At 46.3% G+C, this 18,940-nt stretch overlaps 1 protein-coding gene and 1 long non-coding RNA gene across 2 annotated transcripts in view; one reads left to right on the top strand and one right to left on the bottom strand.

Annotated features, from left to right (window-relative positions):
• Positions 1-18,940, top strand: part of LOC309337426 — a 43,485-nt gene that overhangs the window by 275 nt on the left and 24,270 nt on the right. The gene's annotated exons all lie outside the window — the stretch shown is intronic.
• PPP1R18 (protein phosphatase 1 regulatory subunit 18) overlaps positions 1,211-18,940 on the bottom strand; it is a 51,996-nt gene continuing 34,266 nt past the window's right edge. The window contains exons 3-4 of the mRNA XM_081853015.1: positions 5,183-5,390; positions 1,211-4,059 (exon numbers count right to left, since the gene is read on the bottom strand). Of these exons, the coding sequence (XP_081709141.1) occupies positions 4,040-4,059; positions 5,183-5,390 (228 nt within the window). The 3' untranslated portion in view covers positions 1,211-4,039. The remainder of the gene's footprint in view (positions 4,060-5,182; positions 5,391-18,940) is intronic.

Here is an 18,940-nt window from a genome sequence, read left to right as displayed (position 1 = left end):
TAGAAAAAGAATCCAGCTCAAACCAGAAGTTTGAATAACTGGTCGCCTTCCTTTCGTTTCTTTGACTTTGTTAAGCCAGCCTTAATACTTTGCTTGCAGTCTGAAGTGTTTTGTTTTTCAGTGGGTAAGTGGCTTAGTAATACTGTACACTTAGTTATACTGTACACTTTTTCATGAAGCGCATAGACAAACTATGGATCTTGCTCCCACAGGAGGCAGTAAAGGCCACCAACTTGGATGACTTTAAAAGAGGATTACACAAATTCACAGTGGTTTAACTCGTATGTGGGAAACTGGTATTTGGAAGTACTTCTGAATACCAGTTGCTGGAAATCATGGGAGGGGAGAGTGTGTTCTTGTGCTCATATTCTGCTCCCTGGTTTCCCACACGCGAGTTAAACCACTGCGAGAACAGGATGCTGGACTACATGAGCCACTGGCCTGATCCAGCAGGCTATTCTTACATAAGGTTAATTTCAGTTGATTATTGTTATATGTTTCAGCGACTACCACAAGCTGTGGTGGTGTGTTGGTGACACCTCAGGAATTCAGGGGATGTGTTTTTCCTTAACTCCAGCGGACAGCCTTTTTCTTTTTATTGGCAAGCCACTGTAAAGTCAGTGTAGGCAATATTGAGCTACATGGACCAATGTATTTTCATTGTGTTCTAAGTCACTTGGAGAACTTCAGGTAGCAAGTGACTTTTGTTGTCGTTGTTTAGTCATGTCTGACTCTTCTTAACCCCATGGACCAGAGCACGTCCGGCACTCCTGTCTTCCACTGCCTCCCAAAGTTTGGTCAAACTCATAATTAACAAGTGACTAAGAAGTCTAATAAATAAGAATATTAACAATCTGTACGTATTACTTTAACACGTGTGTGTGTGTGTGTGTGTGTGTGTTTTGACAGAGGGAGCTGGTGGGGGAATGGCTTTTATGGTGGGAGAAAATAAACTCTTTTTGTCCTGTGATTCTACAAGCCAAGCCAGATTCCTCCAACTCCATCAGAGTGCAGAAGAGACACCCTTAAAGGTAGAAGAGCATCAGATTGCTTTGCTGGAACACGACATGTCCATCTAGTCCAATCGTGGCTTGTCCACGAGGGTGATGCCTGTCTTCTTATTTGCCGCCAGTATTCAGAGAAATATGGCTTCTGTAAACAAAGAGTCCATTTAACTATCATGACTAAGAGACAACAGAAGAACAATAGGTCAACGTGCAACATCATTCTGGTTTATTGTTAATAATAATAATAACAATACCATTTTTTTCAACAACAACACTGATGGAAATGGCTGGACACAGCTGCTTCGGCCCTTGCTCCACACACATTGATCTGCGCAGACCTCATTCCCCGCATCAAAGAAATGTCTGCGGTGTTCAATCATTCACTCATTCACCTGTTAATGGGCTCCAGACATGGCTGTTCCCGCAGTGCAAAATAAGGGGGGGAGGGGAAAATGATAATAACAACTGTGCACAGATAACAAGATTAAAATTAGCAAGGAAGGAAGGAAGAGAGAGAGAGAGAGAGGAAAAAAAAAACCAAGTGTAAATTTCCCCATTCCCTCTCATCAATGCCTCCTTCCACTCATTCATACTGTTTGCTCAGTCTACAACCTGCACTCTAAAGAAACAACTTTCTGCTCTCATACATTGGCCAATCTTCCGCTCTGTGTATGCATCCTCTCCTGCAGATGAGTTGCGTTGTTCCTCAAGGCATTTAACCGACCAGTTTTCCCAGGTTTTATTTGCTCCAATTGTGAACTCCTGTTCACAAATTTTAAAAAACTCCCCCCAATTTAAGCTGGATGCTTCAGTTTAGTTACACATTTTCATCTAAGAGGATTAAAAAATATATGCATTGTGGTGTCACGGTGGGGCATTTGCCAGGGCCCTGAGGCTGCTCCACTTGTATATTACTTTTTGGCAGTGGGCAATATGCCCTTGGTAGGCTGCTGCTTCCCTGAGCGGGCCAGTATTCTTGTCACTGCCACGTTTAGCTAGCTCTCTATCTCTAGCACAGATATGGTGAACTTGTGGCCTTCCAGATTCTAGTGGACAACAACTCCCATCATCCCTGCTGGCTGAGGCTGATGGGAGATGGAGTTTGCTAACTTCTGGCAGAACAACAGGTTCCCCCATCCCCACTCTAGCCCCAGGTGCATTCCCACCCAAAGGGATACAGAGGGATACTGTACCTTCTCCATAATTACTCATCCAGAGAGGGCAGGTAAACAAGCAGTGATACCAAAGAGGACAAGCACCATGGCTTTGTGGCTCGAGCAGTTGGCGATGGCTCCGCTACTGAGAAATGGGTCTCAGCAGTGGTGCTGATCCCTGATGCCAGCTCTCACCTGAGACCAACAGCAAGGCCCACTCAAGAAACTGGATAAGACACCTTTGAACAAATGCACAACATGCTCTTTGACTTCCTCTTCACCATTATTGAGGTTCTTACTGTCATCGGCTGACTTAAATGACTGCTGAATTGGTAAAGAAAGATCCAGAACAGTAATGCCTGGGTTTGCTTGCATCAGTCATCTGGGGAAAGGATTGTGGAGTGCTCCTTCAGTTTGTGCTGCCCCTTGCTGATGAAGGGGACTCTTGGTAATCTCTCACCTGAGGCTTTCCCCAAAGCCTGAAGCCAGCTCTGGAGAGCTGTCTATATTCTGAGCTGCAACTGCTCTGCATTCAATCATTTCTGAAAGCTGTTCTCAGTTTATAATCTCTGGGTCCACTTCTTTCCACTTCAAAATGCCACATGGCAAAAAATGGCAAATACTAATCAAGAAGACAGTTTGCAATATAATATTTTTTTTGAGGGGGGGGGGGAGAAACAAACAAACCCAAACCCCTGTTTATCAAAATATTACTTCATTTTCTAACATTCAATCTGCCTCTTCATCGCCCATCATTCAATCCCACGTGAGTGCTGAATCCCAAACAGGAAATGGTCATGACCACGACAGGAAGCTGCATTTTTCGCCTGGCTGTCCCCACTGCACCCCCTGCATATTTTGCTTTGCTTCCAAACATGAACTGCCCCTGTCTGAAACAAAAAGAGGGGAGGAACCCCCCAAACAGCCCCAAAGAGCAACAAGCGCTGCCCACATGCAGAATGCCCTTCCCCAATGACCCACTTCCATGCCTGAATACTGAGTGCTCCTGCTTCAATAAACAACCAGGACCCCTCCCCATTTGCCCAGTAACATGCCTTATTACTCATGGCTCTTGGTGGAATAACTAGAGCCGTGGTATTTTGAATTGCCTTCCTCCAGAATGGCTTTGGGAAAAAAGCAAGTAGAAAGCCCCCCCCCCCCGAAATACTGATAGGCTGTGCGCCAACATAATGGTCCCTTCTCAAAGCTAGTTATTCCCTCCCCACCCTGCTCCCCCCTCCCCAAATCTCATCTCACTCACATGGCAGCAATTAAGTCCTACTGGACAATATTTTACAAAACAAACAAACAAACAAACAAACAAACCCAATTACAGAAAAGTCCCTTGGCCAGTGAGGCTTTCAGCGGTATTTTGAGTGACAGCAGGAAGAAAGATATGACCATTATCATTAGCCCTTGTTTGAAACTCTGCAACCCCAGAGAAGTGTGCATACAAGGTTCAGTGCTTCCCCCTGCTGGCAGTTTTTAAATGAAGTATCTAAGTCGCTGCTGCGTCAGGTTCCTTGTTGGCTGGCAGTGCAAGGATAAGAGAAAGTTGAGAGCGCCCTCTCCCAGCTAGGCTGGGCAGCGTCTCTCACATGATTTCAGTGCCAGTCAGATAGGGAAAAATATATGTATCAAAAATGGGAGAGTATTTTCGGAGTGGTCTCCATACGAAGGAAGAAATGCATCTGTAGCCCCAGGATAAAAGTGGTCGCCTCCCCACCCCCCTCAGTCTTTCGTGGCCCCAGCTTCTTTCCTGGGTGCGATAGTCACTGGAAGACGAAAAGAGATAAAAGGTCCAGCTGGAGGATTCAGAATGTGGCATGGAATCCTTGTGCATATTCCGCTGTTCTCTGCGGCGGAGGCTGAACGGGGTTACCGCCGACAAGACTCGTCTGCAAAGAGGGAGAGAAGGAACACAGGCATTGTCAGCAAAAAAGGAAAGCACAAAGACCTAAGGAGTAAGGAATGTTGAACCCCTTTTCACTAAATTGCTGGATTCTCGTCATCCTGGACCATTGGTTGTGAGGTTGGGGGTGATGGGAGTTAGGAGCCCCATCCGTCGCATAGGGCAGTGGTTCTCAAACTTTTTTCTCTGGGACACACTTTCAGAATAATAATTTGCTCGCACCACACAATTTTTTAAAATTGATAATAAATACTTGGGGGGGGGGGAGACACTCTTAGGAATGCTATAACATAGAACACAACTACAGTGGTACCTCGATTGTCAAACAAAATCCGTTCCGGAAAAACATTTGACTTCTGAAACGTTCAACGACCAAGGCACAAAGGGCAGTCTGAAAAGCCAATGGATAAAATTGGGGGAAAAAATGCAGTAGAAGCCATTCAACTTCCGAGGCGCGTTTGAAAACAGAAGCATTTACTTCCGGGTTTTTGGCATTCAAAAACCAAAACGTTCAGCTTCCAAGACGCTCAAAAACTGAGGTACCACTGTATTTTATAATATGATCACAGGACACCCAGAAAGTATAAAACAATGCAGCTGCATAGGAGCATGAATCATTCCCAAAATATGATCATAAGCGAGCCTCTTACATATGTACCTTAAGTATGTTTATAAACTCAGTGAGAGCTGTGGGCTTGCTTTTGCCAGTTAATCTTGTTTGCCATAGGTCTAATTTGAGGCAAAGTCTCATCTTTTCATCTATACAAAGGAAATGTTTAAACGTTTCTTTGATTGTCCTTGAACCTTCCCTCCACCCTTCCTGCCACTTTGAGAACCACTGGTCGTAGGGAGTATTTAACAAGAGGGAGCCTACAAGCACTCAGTTCCCCAGCTGCTTGCTGTGTGTCTAGCGGTCCAGTCTGAAAACAGACGCGTAGCAGCTCCAAGTGATTTAAGCTCTCAATGAGACCCGACGTTGGATCTGCAAGGCTTCCCCTCTCTTTCCAGACTGCACAACCGACTGCCAACTTGCCTCTCGGGAACTCAGGAAGCTGCCTTATACCGAAACCAGCCATAGGTTCGTCTAGATCTGTATTGCCCGTACTCACCTACAATGAGGGGTTTGGTCCTCAGCAGGCCCGGGAGGCCCCGATGAAGCAGCAGCATCTCCTCCTCTTCGTCTTCATCATCCCCATGGGGGTTGGTGCAGGTCAGAGGCTCTGACTCATCAGGAGGCCCATATTCTTCCAGCAAGGAGCCCTCTGACGGATACTGGAAGGTCCTCTCCAGCTGGTTCTCGCTGAACGAAATCTTAAGCTGCGTGGAAAAGGAGAAAGCTGGTTAGATCTCGACATCCACAGTGTTCTTCTCTGTCATCTCATCCTTTTCTGGCCATGCAAGATCAGGTCACGGAGCCAACCTCTCACTTGATGGGGGTAGTCAACAGCATGTCCTCCAGATGTTGGGCTCCAACTTCCATCAGTCCCAGCAAGCACGTTCCTCCCATCAGGAACGATGGGAGTTGAACAACAGCTGGAGGATGCTATACAGTGGTACCTTGGGTTACATACGCTTCCGGTTACAGACTCCACTAACCCAGAAATAGTACCTCTGGTTAAGAACTTTGCTTCAGGATGAGAACAGAAATCGTTCTCCGGTGGCGCGGCAGCAGCAGGAGGCCCCATTAGCTAAAGTGGTGCTTCAGGTTAAGAATGGACCTCCGGAATGAATTAAGTACTTAACCCGAGGTACCACTGTATTGGTGTACACACTGTGCTAGGTTAAATCATTGGGTCCCTTTCATTCAGACAGGAGCATCTGGCAGAAAAAAAAACACCTGCAAGTTGCGGGTGGCACCCCAGGGGACTGTGCTGCGTTGTCAGTGCTGCTGTTTTGTTTTTGAAAGCAAACTTCTCCTGGTTACAGAGATATACCCCGGGTCAGCAGCAGGGAGGCGGAATGGTGGGTTGAAAGGTGGGAAAGGCAAGAAGAAACAGGAAAGCACAAGCTTCGGGGACAGGGAGTGAGGAGATGACCTGAAAATAAAGACAACAAAGAGTTTTATGGCAACTTAGCTGTGGCTAGACTGTTGGCGGGGACAGACTCCTGTCAGCACATAACACCAGTGCTTAAAAGCTTTTACTGGCTGCCCATATGTTTCCAGGCCAGTGTTCAAGGGTCTTGTATTAATTTACAAGGCCCTTAACAGCTTAGGCCCAGGATACCTTAAGGACCCCTTGATCCCTTATATCAGGGTTTCCCAGACTTGGGTCTCCAGCTGTTTTGGGACTACAACTCCCATCATCCCTAGCTAGCAGAACCAGTGGTCAGGGATGATGGGAATTGTTATCCCAAAACAGCTGGAGGGCCAAGTTTGGGAGCCCTGCCTTATATCACTGAGATCTTTGTGGGTTGGGAGTCTCTCTTGGCAGTCCCCCATGGCTCAGAGGTACAGCTTGTCACAAACAGAAGCCTTGCATTCTGTGCTATGGGCCCAATTCTGTGGAACTCTTTCCAAACTCTTTCCTATTTCAGCAGGCATTTGAAGGTCTGTCTCTATGATGAATTTTAATCATCCTTTTTCTCTGTCTATTCCTAATGTTTATGCACACCGCCTAGGAATTTGGAATATCAAATGGCGTACGAATATGTGGAATGAAATAAAAACTAAGAAGCTGATTATGCCACAATGAGCTTGCCAGTCGTTTGGGCGCTGCAAGGTTCTTTGTTGGTTCTGCTGGGGGGAAAACCAAAACACATTCCTACTCCTTCGGGCATCATAAAAATAAAGGAGGTTGCCTAGCCTTCCTTGCCAGGTAAGTCACTGCTGCTGCCTGCCAGCATGTGTCGTCCCCTCCCTTATGCACACACATGCTCAACCCCCATGGCAAAATATAGAGTGGAAGCTGCAGCAGGAGATAAACCTCGGAGGAAATGAGATTAAACTGCCCCACCCCCACCCCTGCAGCGGAAGAGAGTCAAGCAACCATTCTCAAGGGCAGGCGTCCTCTGAGACCCGTCACCTTGGCGAGCGCTGAGAGCATGGCAGTCCAAAATAGCATGCAGAAAGAGGAGATAGAATATGCTGCCTGCGGGGGGCTGGTAAGGACCCAATATATTCTGACAGGCTCTCAGTAGTGGACATTGGGCCTCAGGAGGAGCAGTTGATCATAAGAAGAGCTTTGCTGGATCAGACCAAAGGAGCAGGATCCCCACGGAGACCAGGCGAGCACTGAGCATGGGGTGTTTTCGCAGACCTTTCTGCCTACCCTGACATTTCCTGGCTGTTGATATTGTTTGGATCCGGCAGCTGCAGTTGCTGAAATTCTATGGCAATTTGAATGTTTAAACTGTTATTTATCGGTCTTCACCGTCTTGTGGCTATTGGGTGCTTCTCTGAGATTTATAGACAAAAAAGTCTCTTAAAAGATTTTTAAATAAATAAATACATCCAATTCAGTGTTTTCCTCCCAAGGGGCCAACCAGATGCCTACTGGAAACACCCCCCCCCCAGGAGGATGTGAACGTAAAAGCACTCTCAGCTTGCCTCAAATCCTGCAAGTAGCCATCTTGACTAGAAGCCATTGCCCACTTTAGCCTCCATGAATTTGCCTAACACATTGGTAGGTTGGCAGTTATCTCAGCCAGCTACTCTCGTTACCAAACATTTGGCACAGAAAGACAGTGGTGCAATCCCAATTTGCCCAGGTTGCCTGTAATACTGTAGAAGGCTAGCCCATGGGGGCGTCCTCCAGATTTTGTAAACTAAAACTCCCATCTTCTTTGACTGGCCAGGCTGGCTGAGGTTGATCGGAGTTTTAGCCCACAACATCTGGAGGGTCTCATGTCCCCCAGCAATGGACAAATGAAATTGATCAAGCACCCCAACCTTCCCCACCCCAGCGCTTCATCCCTGCATGCATCTAGCAAACCTACGGAGGACGTCTGAAGAAAGAAAGGCTCTCGACTTCCGCTGAGACACCTGGGCCAAGAGACCCGGCTTTCAAAGGTCAGGAAATGTGGCTTCTAGACAGGCTTAAAACTCAGTAACTTGTGGCAGGCCAAAATTCAACAGATTATGTTTAGCCCTATTAATCAATTTCCTTGCTATAAAAACCTAAGTGCCTTGCACCAAGTCCAGCATCCTGTTTCTCACACTTCTGGGAAGGCTGCTAGCAGAGCAGGAAAACAATCACACTCCGCACCTGTGGAATTTCCATAAGCCACATAGCTGCAAAGCAAAAAAATGCTATGGCAGGGGAAAATAAGGTCACCAGGAAAATGGTGGTCACGGTTCATTCCTCATTTTTATTTTTGTAAATTGATGCTGCAACCCATCACATCAAGGCTGGGGGATAGCTACCCCTCCCCAGATGTTGTTGAAACCAATTCCCATCAGCCCCAGCACAGCACAGCCAATGGTCAGGGGTGATGGGAGTTGTAGTCCAGCAACATCTGGAGGGCCAATGGTTCTGCAGCCCTGAATGACATGACCTCATTGCTGCTGCTACCTGGAACAAGGAAGACCCAGAGTGACCTAAAGATAGACTCTCAGGCAACACAGGAAGCCGTGACTTAAGGCACTGCCTTGCACAATTTGTTTGCTGTACAAGCAGGGGGAATCATGTACTTCAGAGGGATGGTGTGAGAAAGGACACGATAGGGATTGTAAACTGCTTAACTTACAGAGCTTTAAACGTCCTCTGTAAATGATTAACTGTAACTTTACAAAGCTGAGCTCAGAATGGACCACGGAAGCCCAGACTTTGTTTTTGATTTTGTCATAAACTTCTGCTGGTTCTGGCAGGCAGGGATGAGTCCCTTAGAAGCCCACCCCATTGCAGTTTTAAGGATCCAGTTTCCAGATTGTTGGTTCAGGCCACTGATGCCCTCAACGTGCTCCTTCCCAGGCCCTCTATGTTTAGCGACCTAGGGGGTCCTTGATCTCCTTCCCAAGTGTTCCCATGGGAATTAATCCAAGCTAATCTCAATTAACTGAAGTCTATTAATGACCCAGGGAAGAGAAGATTTGTTTGTAGACTGAACAGGGAAGAGAAAAGCCTTGCCGAATGGCATGGGGAGGGTGTGCTGGAAATGGCTTGTGCCTTCACAACAGAAAGGAACAGGGGAAACATTTCACAGTCCGGCGGCAAACATTGTCACTTGCTGAATAAATTCAAGCTGCTGTTCCAGTCACAGGAAGCAGTTAAAAAACAAAAACTTGCCAGTTCTAGTTATGGGCCTGAGCAAGGAAGAGTCACACCTTCAGAAATGGGGGTGGGGTGTTGGTCTACACCAGGATTTCCCAAACTTGGGTCTCCAGCTGTTTTTGGACTACAACTTCCATTGTCCTTAGCTAGCAGAACCAGTGGTCAGGGATGATTGGAAATGTAGTACAAAAACAGCTGGATACTCAACACACAGAGAAGAATGCAGCAGAATGAGGTGGCATGAATTCTGGTATGATATTCTGATATTTGCAATTTGATGTACTTGGATTTTGTTTTGTTTTTAACATGGGAAGGGTCTTAAGCAAAAGAGGGGGGGGGAGTATCAGTAGGAGCAAAAGCTCACCTTTTAAAAACTGGCTTCACTTTGCTTTTAACAACATGTTGTCAAATATTACCAGGTGATCATGCTAATCCTTGCTTGGAAAGCTTCCAAGCTGATGATAAGAGCACAGAAGAAGATCAGTCTATTTTGTTTGGTTATCCCCCCCCCCCCCGGTTATGTAGAAGCTATCCTTTGAGAACTATGATGATATGTGGCTTAACCTCAAAACCTATTTTCAGCTTCTAGACTACAGCACACAAAGTAATACTAGAATGCCACAGAACATGTGCAGAGTGCATTTTCCACACCACCAACACAAAGAAAGTAGCCATTGCACCTTATCTCAAAATCGTGATGGGATGGGATTACCTAGGCTACTCAATGAGGGCCAAAATAGACTAGGGAGTGGGGAGAAAGGCTAATTTCCCTCCCACTTTTACTACAGCCAGTCTGATTTGGGGCTACCCATGGACACAGGCGATTTGCCAAAATAATTTCCAGCAGAATTTCCAGAATTTCATGGCTGAGGGATCTAACTAGCTGCCGCACCACAATAGGAATATACAATGGTACCTTGGTTCCTAAACTTAATCCGTTCTTGAAGTCTGTTCCAAAACCAAGGCGTGCTTTCCCATAGAAAGTAATGCAAAATGGATGAATCCATTCCACACTTCTTAAAAGCAACCTCTAAAACAGTAACTTAACATTAATTTTACTATTCAACAAGACCATTGAGCCATAAAATGAAAGCAATAAACAATATACTGCAGTCATACAATCCATCAATCATTAGCTGAAGGGACTGTTCCACACAGTCACAAAAACAAAACAAAAAACAGCCGTAAAAACAAAAACGCAAAATAAATAGCAAAAACAGGCAGACCTCAGCGTAACACTCCAAACGGAAGTGTGGCACTCCAAACAGAAGTGTAGCACTCAAATCGGAAGCATAACACTCAAAAGCATAACACTCAAAACGGAGCACATTCGACTTCCAAAAAAGGTTCGCAAACCGGAACACTTACTTCCGGGTTTGCAGTGTTTGGGTTCCACGTTGTTTGAGTACCAAGGCATCTGACAACCAAGGATCACTGTAGTGGTATATGAGAGGAATAGCTCAGTCGATAGAGCATGAGACTCTTAATGTAAGGGCCATGGGTTTGAGCCCCATAGGCCAGTGGTATCCAAACTTTTTTCAAAGAGGGCCAGATTTGATCAAGTTGTTGACCTATTTCTGTGACCTGACTGAGTGGACTCTGGCTCACAATCGCATCTGCCACTCTAGCATTTGTTAGGCTTCAAGGCACCCCAGTTGTGCTGCTGGTTGCCCCCCCCCGCCAGGAACAGATGTAACATAGCTCTGGAATTTGTGCCACTGACGTTCACTCCCTCGTTCTTTCATACAAGAATAAATATTCCCGGCTCTCCTCCCAGGAGGAGACCCAGAAGCTGTTTTCTGGATTTTCTTTCTTTTCCCACACACATTATCAGCAGCAAAGGAAAAGAAGAGGAAAGTCCTGAGAGGGTTCGCTCTAGACTTGGTGGTGGTATAGCAGCAGCTGCAGGGGTCCTGGGCTTCTGGCTCCTGCCCACCCAGGGCTGTTTTGGCGGAGTGGGTGACTCAGAAGGGATGCATTCCTCAAGGAGGATGGGTGGGGCCCCAGCAGCTGCTGTGAGGAGGGAGGAAATGCAAAATTCAAGACAGAAGAGGGAAGGGCAATGAGACGGCCAAGGAAGGGGATGCCCACCGATCACAAGGGTCAGATGTGAAACAGTACAGGGGAAAGAACAAGAAACTGGCATGGGCGTAGCTAGGATTTTTGTTTGAGGGGGGCAGAACTGACATGATTGGTCAGTTAGTTAAGTATTTCTACTGTTTTACAGAAAGCTGATTGCCGAAGAATTGATGCTTTTGAATTGTGGTGCTGGAGGAGACTCTTGAGAGTCCCACGGACTGCAAGAAGATCAAACCTCTCCATTCTTAAGGAAATCAGCCCTGAGTGCTCACTGGAAGGACAGATCCTGAAGCTGAGGCTCCAATACTTTGGCCACCTCATGAGAAGAGAAGACTCCCTGGAAAAGACCCTGATGTTGGGAAAGATTGAGGGCACAAGGAGAAGGGGACAACAGAGGACGAGATGGTTGGACAGTGTTCTCGAAGCTACCAGCATGAGTTTGAGCAAACTGCGGGAGGCAGTGGAAGACAGGAGTGCCTGACGTGCTCTGGTCCATGGGGTCACAAAGAGTCGGACACGACTAAACGACACAACAACAATTGTTTTACTTGATGGGGGGCAGCTGCCCCCCGGCTACACCCATGGAAACTGGCTTCTGAGTTCTCACCTAACCATCCCTACACACACCAATTATCTGAGCGCTGATCCTTCTGTAGTCAAAACTGCACCACCCACAGCTGGTTTGAGGAAACTCTGAAAGGTTTGCCGGAAGCCCAAAAATCTTTAGAGGGGAAAAGGAAATAAAAAAAGAGGAGGGAGATCCTAAAACAGCTGCTCAGTGTCTGCAGAATGCTGACTGTCTTTCAGGGAGGGGAAAAAATTTAAAAAAACGGGGGTGGGGACAGAAAAGGACTGGAACTCTGAATAGAAGCACTTCACACTGCAACATTTGTTTGCTTTTCCTTTCAGGTCCCCCAGTTTCCTTTTTCCTTTGTAATTATGTCTGCTTTTGGCTAAACCTCTTAATCTTTGTCCCAAACCGGAGCCATGTTTAAGGCTATTTAAGTTGCATGGGCTTGCTCGCATTTCCCCCTTGTTACTCTTTCTCACTCCACCACGTTAATTATTCCCTTGGGTTGTAATCTCTTCCGACGTCAGGGAACTGTCTTTTTAGGTCTCTGAAACCCTGCACAGTGCCCCATACCCCTGAGAAGTATTAAGTTATATTGATGATTGTTCCTGCACTGCAGGGGGTTGGACTAGATGACCCCCGGGGTCCCCTCAGATTCTATGATCTATGTATTGGTTATCTTAACTGATGGCCAGCTGTCACTCAAACGGCCTTGAATATATGTGTGGATGGTGCCGTGGCACAGATGAGGGATAATGCAGCAAAGTTCACTAGATGCTTAGACGCGAGTGTTGCTGGCACGGCAATCCTAGGTTGTTTTGTCTACTGCAAGCTTACAGCTGCGAGCGTTTGTTGAATCTGCTTTGCATGGTGAGGGAGAGCTCTGTTTCATCAATTGCTAGGGAACCCCTTCCTCTCTAATAAGGACCTGAACACTGTCATCTGTTGCCTTGGCAACAGGATCTACAAGGAGCAAGCCTTGAAAATTATCCAGGATAGCGCAGAATTCAGCACTTAGATTGCTTTTGTGCTGGGAGAAAACAACACTATTCTGGGCTCTGCTGGGTCCTTGCTAAGATTTCGATGCTGAGCTTTAAAGTAGAGATGGGGAACTTTGTGGCTCTCCAAGTGCCGTTGGATGGTAGCTCTCATCACTCCTCGCTATGCTAGCTGGGCCTCATGGGAGTCAGAGTCCAACAATACCTGAAGAGCCACAGGTTGCCCATCGTATCAATAGGAGTCTGTCTTTACGGAGAACCTACACCTGTGTAGCATAGCCGTTAGAGCAGAGCTCCAGATGCTGAACTCCAACTCCCATCATCCCCAGTACTGACCACCCTGGCTGGGGCTGATGGGCACTGTAGTGTTGTTACATTTGGAGGGCATCCCAGATGTTGTTGAACTACAACTCCCATCACCCCTAGCTAGCAAGGCCAGAGCTCAGGGATGATGGGAGTTGATAGATAGATATAGACTTTATTTGCGTAGCCGACAGGCTATAGCATCAAAGGACAAACACCAACAAAAATACATTATGAATATAGTTACCATAGAATCTTATGACCTATTAAAACCCTAGGTAGAAGCTGGATTATCATTCATCCATGACCCTTTGTCCCATGGGCGGCGGCCTTTTCTCTGGTAGATTGTTCCAGGTCGGTTAAGTGAATAGACCAGCCAAATTGAAAGATTATACAGTGGTGCCCCACAAGACAAATGCCTCGCAAGACGGAAAACTCGCTAGACAAAAGAGTTTTCCGTTTTGGAGGTGCTTCGCAAAACGAATTTCCTATGGGCTTGCTTCGCAAGACGAAAATGTCTTGCGAGTTCCTGCGGGTCCCCCCCCCTTCTAAGCCGATAAGCCGCTAAAAGCCACTAAAAGCCGCTAAACCGCTAATAGCGCTAAGCCGCTAAGCCGTCAATGGGCTTGCTTCGCAAGACGAAAAAACCGCTAGACGAAGAGACTCGCAGAACAGATTCTTTTCGTCTTGCGAGGCACCACTGTAAATATAAATATAACCTCAGAGGGATGGTCAGGACAGGGAGAAAGATAATAATAACCAGATGCAGATAAATTAATAATCTCAGTACTTAAAACTTGGCAGAGGTAATAAAATAATAATAATAAAACGTAAAGATCCTAGGCGAGGAATCCGGGTGACGACACTAATGTCATTCAGATAGCAGCTCTCAGTCTCATTGCTCTCTCGATAAATTTGGCAACCTTCTCTGTTGTCGAGCTGTTCTGGTCAGCTAGGAGTGAGAACAATTTGGCTTCACAAGAGCGGCCCGGGATGGCAGATAGGAGCGGTGTGATGGTCTTGTCCCTGAGATCTTTATATAGGGAGCAAGACAAGAGAACGTGTGACACAGTCTCTACGTAGCCAGCTCCACAGGGGCAGAGCCGGTTCTCAAATGAAATTTTTTTATATCTACCTTCAAGAACAGCTGAGGGTAACATATTTAGTCTGGCCAGTGTAAAGGCCCACCTGAGTTTTGGAATGGTTAAGGTAGACAAATAAGGTGCCCGAAAATCAAAGTGGGAGGGGGGGATGGGAGTTGTAGTCCAACAACATCTGGGGACCCACAGGTTGAGAACCACTGTGAGGAAAGGTAGGATTAAGTAACAATAAACGAATACTTCATTTGACTTGTCTTCTCCCGTACGTTCCATCCTGCTAACCAAGATCTAGGAGAAAAGTCTGTGCTTGAAGTCCCACTGATGGCTCAGAAAATAAATAAAAAGGGGAGGGAGGGGCTGTCTCTATCGTGGCACCCATGCTGCAGAACTCTTTCCCAAGGGGAACCCATTCCCCCCCCCCCCCGTAGTAACAGCATTTTGCTGGCGACTGATGTCATTTGATGTTTTACAAAGCTTTTCCTGGCAGTCAGCACAAGTCAGTAATATGCTTATAATCATAAACGTTTTTTGGACTCATTATTTTACTGTTCTTGTGGTGTGCTTAGGTTTTGTTGTGACTGATTTTATTGCTTTTATTATTATTTTTTTAAAAACCCTTTTTGTTTTAGTCACTATGTACTGATGAGTAATTAAACAGACTGTGGCTTTTACCGCTGGGGCGCTATCACAGTTTCGTGGTGAATTTTTATGCTGCTGCTTTGAATTTAATGCCAGCTTTTAGTGAGTTTCGGTGCTTTTGAGGCGGCCTTGCATTTTTTAAAGGTTTTATGCTGTCTCAGGTACTTCCTGGCAGAGTGGCAGCATATATGTTGCCTCTCAGTCTTGCACAGGACTCTCAAAGTGGCTCACAAGCATAATAAAACAAAATTGAAAACAAATGATGGAGTTACAAAACCAGCATCATCACAAAGCAGACCTCCAGGCAGCATGAAACGTGTGATGGAATGAAGGAATGAATGAATGGGTGGTGGGTTTAATTTAGCAGGCCAGTTCAAACATAAAGGAGCTAAAACACCAACCCAAAAATGTTGCTGCAATTCCCCAACCACCAGGAGTGCTCTTGTTCAGGGCTCCAGCCAGCCTGCAACATGAGCCTTGGAGTGCTGGTTTATATCTATAGGGATTGGATGGAAGAGGGTTTCAAGAATCATTGAGTTGGAAGGGACCCAAGGTTCATCTAGTCCAACCCCCTGCAAAGCAGGAATCTCAGCTAAAGCATTTATGTCAGATGGCCATCCAATCTCTGCCTAAGAACGAAGAAGGAACCTTTTTTTCCTTTCGGCTGACTTGCCTCTCCTGCTACTGCACACTAGAACAGGGGCTGCCAATATGGCACTCTCCAGATGTTGTTTAACTGTATCTCCAATCAGCTCTGGTCAGCACAGCCAATGGTCAAGCCTGATGGGAACTGTAGTCCAACATCTGAAGAGCAACCCACTGGCATTAGAAGACTCAGGTATGCGGTTGGATCCCAGTCCCAAAGGGATGAGATTGCGGTTTGCTTTACTTCCTGCAACTTTTGAACATCAAGTCATTCATTGATTGAACCCTAATCTGCCCCATTTACAGGATTGTTACTAGAGAGATGGGCATGATAACTACAATGCTATGATTCTTTAGATCTGAGGTCCTCCATCATGACACCCATAGGCTAGGATTGCCATTGGGGGGGGGGTCAAAGCTGTTGAGCTTTTGGGGGGAACATCTCCCCCCCTCCCCATATGTCCAGGTTTTCCCAGACATTTTGCCAATTCAGCAAAAATCCACCTGGACGCCATTTCTGCAACCCAATTCCCATGTTCAAAACAAAATAAAAAAATTCCTTCCAGTAGCACCTTAAAGACCAACTGAGTTAGTTCTAGGTATGAGCTTTCGTGTGCATGCACACTTCTTCAGATACCAACACGGCTACCTATCTGTAACAATTCCCATGTGTCAGGGAAAACCCAGACATATGGCAGCCCTAACAGCACTCTCAGACACCTCTCTTGTTGCCTGCTCAGGCCCCCTGTCCCTCCCAATGTTTAAAGAGGGGTTTGGGGGAGGGATGCTGCCTGCTCTTTTATCTGTGTTTTGTTCTGAGGTATGTCTTAAGTGTTTAGCCTGTGGGGTTTTTTTTCTGGAGTGGGGTGCTTCTAAGCATCATATTTCTATTTGGAATGGATATTCACTGCCATGCCAATTATTTTTTCCTGTTTCATTTCTCTTTATCTCAATTTACAAACTTAATATCCTTCTGCATATTAACCCCTGGCCATTGGCCATGCTGTCTGGGGTTGATGGGAGCTAGAGTTTCACATGGGCTGCAAGCTGCGCATCCCTCGCCGGATCCCATCGGAGCTTTTATCTCTCCTGGAGCCCTGACCATTGTAGGCGTAAAGGGGCTGTCAGAGAAAAGGGGCTTCATTTTGGGGTGAGGAGGAGTGGGGCAACATGTGCAGTCTGAAAAGCAGGCAGGTCATGCTATAGCTCTACCTCTCCAGCCAGGATATTCTTAACAAAGAACAGCAGCGTAGGCGGAGGTGAACTCTTTCATTTGAAGTTCCATTTTAATGCCACCTTTGTTGTCCAGCACAATTTAGCTTCACCCAGGTCTGACTCTAAAGCTCTTCCACAAAATGCTATACGTGTGTGTGTGTGTGTGTGTGTGTGTGTGTATATATCCAGGCAGGTGCTTTTAGGTGGCTCCTTTTAAACAGGAAACGCTGTGCGGAAGCAGTCGGGTGCCTGCAACAAACACATTTCTGCCTACAGTCTTAGCTATAAATCCCCATCTCTGCCCAAGGGCTCACCTGAACTACACTTAAAGCAGTATCATGCAGCTTTAAACCATCATGGCTTCCCCAAAGAACCTTGTTGCTGGTTAAAGGTGCTGAGAGTAGTTAGCGGACCCCATTTCCCTCTCAAAGCTACAATTCCCAGAGTGATTTAACAACCAACCCCTCTTCCCGGGAACTTTCAGAACTTTAGCTCTTTTTTGGGGGGGGGTGTCTCCTAACAGCCAGCACTATTAAACCACAGTTGCCAGGATTTGGGGTGGGGGGTGGGGCGGGGCAGGCGGAGCCATGACTTTTAAAAGTGGTATGATACTGCTTTACGTATACAGTGCAGTTGGGGTCTAAGTCGGCCTGCCTTTGAGGATTTGATGCTTTCTGGAGTAGGGGAGTAAAAAAACGGATTGCACTCCATAGATATATTTCACACCCTTTTCCTGAGGAGCTTAGAGTGCCTCACATGGCATCCTTTATCTTCACAACGACCCTGCAGGCTATGAGAATGATGAAAAGCCCATGGCCACCCAGTGAGCTTTGTGGAAACATTTGAAGGCAGGCCTCTCTGGTTTAAGCCCACCACAAGACTAACATACACAAGACTACAACCTTGTTCTCTGCACCAATCAATGCAGGCTGGGAAACAAATGTCTCTTTGGCTTATAAATAGATTGAGAAATGGCGGCTGTTTCACTCCCGCCCAATGAGCACCCACTTCACTGCAAGCATGAGGGGAACGAAAATCCACTCGGACTGCAAGTACAGCAGAGCGCTTAACGGGCATTAACTAACCCAAACTCTGATCTCGGCCACATCCACACAGTTAACATCTGCTTTAACAAGTACCCATTTAAGTCCTGAATGCTCTGCAACTCCTGTACACCAGAAGTAAGTCAAGTAAGGAAAATGGACTTCTCTTTAAAGAGCAGTTTGCAGCAGTACACGAACAAGGCCTGCTCTTTCTTCTTCCCAGAGTACTGAGACTGTCCTCCTCAGAGCCAAACTACATTTGATATGAGAGACATCAATTGAAAAAACAACAAGTACAGTGGTACCTCAGGTTAAGTACTTAATTCGTTCTGGAGGTCTGTACTTAACCTGAAACTGTTCTTAACCTGAAGCACCACTTTAGCTAATGGGGCCTCCTGCTGCCGCCGCACCGCCGGAGCACGATTTCTGTTCTCATCCTGAAGCAAAGTTCTTAACCTGAAGCACTATTTCTGGGTTAGCGGAGTCTGTAACCTGAAGCGTATGTAACCTGAGGTACCACTGTAGCAGTTTTCGTTTTGTTTATCTAACAAAAGGTAAGGGGTGTGCTCCATTTTTTTACAGAGATGGCAATGTATGAGGAGGTATAATCTGCCCTTCCCCAGCTGTAATCTTGATGAAAATCAGCCCCCCCCCCATTCACACCTATAGGAGCTTTTAATCCAAGGGGAAGGAAGAATTCAACCTTGTGTGCTGCTGCTCTGATGACACCCCCCTTAAAAAATTATTAAATAAACCCAGTTGTGCTTTGTAATGATGCCGTCAGAGAGAGGGTAAATTTCACAACAGGAAGCAGAGCAGGAAAGGAGATATTTTTCTTGCACCTTCGCTGAGGACCAAACACGGGAAGTCGCCTTATATTGGGGTCAAACTATTGGTTCCTTTAACTCAATAATGTCTGCTCAGACTGGCAGCAGCTCTCCAAGGTCTTGGTTAAATGTCTCTCCTGTCACCTGCTGCCCGAGCCATTTAACTGGAGATACCAGGGAATGAATCTGATATTGTCTGCATGCAAAGCAGGTTGTCTCGACTGGTGAGCCAGGATA

Source organism: Podarcis erhardii (genome assembly GCF_964252035.2).
Source record: "Podarcis erhardii genome assembly, chromosome: 2".
Taxonomy (NCBI): Eukaryota; Metazoa; Chordata; class Lepidosauria; order Squamata; family Lacertidae; genus Podarcis; species Podarcis erhardii.
Note: the sequence above shows the minus strand (reverse complement) of the source record. Positions and strands in the feature narration are given on the sequence as shown.